The sequence below is a fragment of the Ricinus communis genome, chromosome 9 (genome assembly GCF_019578655.1).
Source record: "Ricinus communis isolate WT05 ecotype wild-type chromosome 9, ASM1957865v1, whole genome shotgun sequence".
In the NCBI taxonomy this organism is placed as follows: domain Eukaryota; kingdom Viridiplantae; phylum Streptophyta; class Magnoliopsida; order Malpighiales; family Euphorbiaceae; genus Ricinus; species Ricinus communis.
Window position 1 is genome coordinate 16,348,510 of NC_063264.1, and position 4,262 is coordinate 16,352,771.

General features: G+C 38.2%; 1 protein-coding gene across 1 annotated transcript; it reads left to right on the forward strand.

Moving 5' to 3' along the window:
- Positions 1-423: 423 nt before the first annotated feature.
- On the forward strand, positions 424-4,017 carry LOC107262331. Its single transcript, XM_015727621.2, has 5 exons — positions 424-894; positions 1,341-2,260; positions 2,731-2,890; positions 3,083-3,575; positions 3,734-4,017. Exons 1-5 carry the CDS (start codon positions 424-426, stop codon positions 4,015-4,017), a joined length of 2,328 nt encoding a protein of 775 aa, XP_015583107.2.
- Positions 4,018-4,262: the final 245 nt, after the last annotated feature.

Below are 4,262 nucleotides of genomic sequence, written 5' to 3' on the forward strand. Positions count from 1 at the left end.
TCTTACCTAGTATTCCAATAGTCTTGAGTTGGTCTTGGATTGTTGGTGCAAAATTTCAGTTTGTGAATTCTTGAGTGAAATTAAGGGGTTCTTTTCAATCTAGTCTAAATACCTTTATAAAGTTTTCTGTTGTGAGGTGTATTTGACTTAGATCATCTAGTATCAGAGCTTAGAAGAAGAAAATTTTCGTGACAATATGAAAAGCAGATCAAACCGGAGGGGCAGATTTGAACTGAAGATTACTCCCTCGTCCAAAAACCTTTTGAGGAGTTTTCTTTCTTCAAACAGGTTCTTTTCTTGTGAAATTTTTTGAATTTGTAAGCCTTGAGTCTCGAGGTCAATTTCTCTTTTTTTATTGGTTGCTTAAAAGATTTGGCAGAATCATCTCTTGTAGTTATAATTAATTAGCAAAATAGTGAAATCATGGCCAGGGAGGAACTTGTTAGAATGTTACAGATCATCACACAAAAACTTGAGAATATGGAGAAATTTCAAGAGGAGAATGAGGAGTATAAAAAAAGGCAAGAGGTGAGGATGAATGCCATAGCTGGTATGGCTTTACAAGCAACTAGAAAACTGAGTTTCCTTGAAAATAATGATAATAGTGAAACTTATGGCCCTAGGCAGAATGATGATGATAGAGGCCTTAAGATTGATCTACCCGATTTTGATTGTGGTCATGATAGTGAGTCTTTCCTTGATTGGGTAAGGCAAATTGAAATCATGTTTGAGTATAAAGGCTATGATGATAGGAGGAGGTTTAAACTGGCCATTTTAAAACTCAAAAGTCTTGCTGCCCTATGGTATGAAAATCTTAAGTCACAAAGAAGAAGGGAAGGGAAAGAGAAACTTGATTCGTGGGAGAGACTAAAGAAAAAAATGAAAGAGAAATGGGTGAGTAAAGAATATGAGTAAGAACAATACCTTAAGCTAACTCATCTTTCACAAGATAACATGAGTGTAGAGGAGTATGTGAAAGAATTTGAGAAATTATGTTTGATTTGTGATTTGTATAAGAAAGAAACCTTTAAAATCGCAAGATTTGTAAAGGGACTTTCTAAGGGGATTGGCAGAAAGGTAGAGGTTACTCACTACTCTACTTTCAATGATGTTTATAAATTAGCCATGAAATATGAGATGCAATTGAAGGAAGAAAAGCCTAAGCCATCCTTTGGCTTCAAGAATCCTTCGAGATTTAACTCTTCTTACACTAAGGGGAGTACTTTTCAATATAAACCATCATCCTCTAGTCTGAGTAAGTTTGAAAAGGGGAAAGAAAAGGTTGTAGTTTCCCAAAATGAATATCTATAAGAAAACAGTGTTTTAGATGTCATGGAAAGGGGCATATTGCATCCGAATGCCCTAGCAAAAATGTCTTGACCGCAACTCAATGTGCTCTAATGGATGAGGAAGAGAAACTCTATCATTTCATTGCGGATGAGGATGAATGTGATAAGTTCGACAATGAGTATGATGAGGATATACCACCTAAAAGTGAGAGCAATATGATTGGAGTTGTGAGGAGAATCTTGTATAGTGAGCCTAAGAGTGACTTAAGGAAAAGAAACAATATGTTTCATACTAGATGTAAGGTTGGAGAAAAGACTTGTAATGTTATAGTTGATGGTGGTGCCCAAACAGATGTGATCTCATCCAAAGCTGTGAGTAAGTTGAAGCTTCAAACCAGGGATCATAATGAGCCATATAAGCTTAATTGGTTGAGTGATGGAACTGAGGTTCGATTCAATAAGCAAGCCTTGGTTGCCTACTCCATAGGCGGGTTTGAAGATGAAAGATGGTGTGATATTCTTCCAATGGATGCGTGTCACTTACTTCTTGGGAGACCTTGGCAGTTTAACCATGATACGGAGCACAAAGGTAAATCAAATGTATATATTGTAACTATCAAAGAAGGCAGAAAAGTTAGATTGTTGCCTTTACCTCCCAAAGTTGCTAAGAAAGAAAAAGAGAAAAGCAACTTTCTTATAACTTGTAATGAATTTGAAAAAATAGTGGAAGAAATAGGGGGTGGGTATGCTTTAGTTGTATGGGCCAAAGAAAAAAAGGGTACTTATTGTGATAACTCATCATCCCTTAATGAGTTATTAGAAGAGTACAAAGATGTTATTTCGGATAACTTACCAAAAGGCCTTCTGCCACTTAGAGGCATTGAGCATGCCATCGATTTGATTCCTGGGGCATCCTTACCTAACAAGGCAGCCTATAGATGCAATCCGAAAGAAAGTGAGGAACTTCAAAGGCAAATCAATGAATTAATTCAAAGGGGCTATGTGAGAGAGAGCATGAGTCCATGTGCCGTTCCCGCTCTCTTAGTACTAAAAAAAGATGGTACTTGGAGAATGTGTGTTGATAGCCATTCCATAAATAATATCACAATCAAATATAGATTCCCTATGCCTAGATTGCAAGACATGCTGGATGAGTTGAGTGATGCCTTAATCTTTTCCAAAATAGATTTAAGGAGTGGATACCACCAAATGAGAATTAGGGAAGGAGTTGAGTGGAAAACGACATTCAAAACAAAACAAGGGTTATACGAGTGGTTAGTGATGCCATTCGGGCTTTGCAACGCCCCAAGCTCTTTCATGAGATTGATGAACGAAGTCCTCCGTCCTTTTCTGAATAAATTTGTTGTTGTTTACTTAGATGACATTCTTGTATATAGTAAAAACAATAAAGAGCATTTAATTTTGGGATGTTGTTTGATAGGTTGAGAGGGCAGAAGTTGTATGAAAAACTAGAAAAATATACTTTCATGACTTCTAGTGTTGTATTCCTAGGATATATTATAACAGGAGAGGGGGTGCATGTAGATCTCGAGAAGGTCAAGGCAGTACAATCTTGGTTGGCTCCGAAGAATGTGCACGAGGTTAGAAGCTTTCATGGACTAGCATCATACTATAGGAGGTTCATTCAGAACTTCTCAACCATCATAGCTCCCATCACCGAATTGACAAAGAAAGGAGACTTCGAGTGGAATGAAGCTGCCTAAAGGGCCTTTGAGAAGGTAAAATTTCAACCTTGCAATGCTCTGGTTCTTATACTTCTTGATTTTAACAAGGTGTTTGAGGTGGAATGTGATGCAAGCGGGATTGGGATTAGTGCAGTATTGATCCAAGAAAGAAAACCACTGAGCTATTTTAGCGAGAAACTCAATGGGGATAAATTGAACTACTCAACCTATGATAGAGAGTTTTATGCGGTGGTTAGAGCCCTTAATCATTGGTCTCACTACCTTAGACCAAAATCATTTGTTCTTCATTCTGATCATGAGGCCTTAAAGTTCATCCATGGGCAACAAAAACTCAACAAGGGGCATGCAAAGTGGGTAGAATTCCTTCAAACCTTCACTTTTAGCTCCAAGTACAAAGATGGGAAAAGCAACGTAGTGGCCGATGCTTTATCAAGAAGAAGCTACTTACTTTCCATGGTTGATGACAAAATCTTAGGTTTTGAACAACTCAAGGAGTACTACAAAAATGATCCTGATTTTTCAAGTGAGATGGAGAATCCTACTAGTCAGTTTGTACGTCAAGAAGGATTCCTCTTCAAAGGTAACAAGCTGTGTGTCCAAAGAGTGGGGTTCGGGAGTTGTTAGTGCGAGAAGTACACAGTGGGGGTTTGGCTGGTCATTTTAGGATACAAAAGACAATTGATATATTAGGTGAACACTTTTATTGGCCTAGGATGATCAAAGATGTAACCCATGTAGTGGAGAGATGTGCTACTTGCCAAAAGGCTAAGGGACACTTCAAAAGGGGTCTCTACACACCACTGCTGATTCCGGATAGACCATGGGATAGTGTAAGCATGGACTTTATTGTAGGCTTGCCAAGAACACAAAGAGGAAGGGATAGCATCATGGTAGTAGTAGATAGATTCTCTAAAATGGCACACTTTGTAGCTTGTAATAAAATAGATGATGCAGTAAGAGTAGCCGAGCTGTACTTCAAGGAAATTGTCAAGCTGCATTCCTTAAAGTATAGTCTCCGATAGGGACTCCAAGTTCCTAAGTTATTTTTGGAGGACCCTATGGAAGATTGTTGGTACCAAGTTGCTATTTAATACCTCCTATCACCCTCAAACGGATGGGCAAATCGAGGTGACTAATAGAGCTTTGGGTACCTTATTAAGAGGTCTTATGAGCAAAACGCAAAAGATTGGGACATCAAACTAGCCCATGTGGAGTTTGCTTACAATAGGGCTCATTCATTAACTACTTCTAAATCACCATTTGAAGT

Bases quoted from the DNA above. Each gene is read 5' to 3' on its own strand.
- LOC107262331 (XM_015727621.2), top strand. From the start codon at position 424: ATGGCCAGGGAGGAACTTGTTAGAATGTTACAGATCATCACACAAAAA. The intron at 895-1,340 runs GTGAGTAAAGAA...TGTCATGGAAAG, and splicing joins AAAAAATGAAAGAGAAATGG to GGGCATATTGCATCCGAATG. The intron at 3,576-3,733 runs GTAACAAGCTGT...TAACCCATGTAG, and splicing joins AGAAGGATTCCTCTTCAAAG to TGGAGAGATGTGCTACTTGC.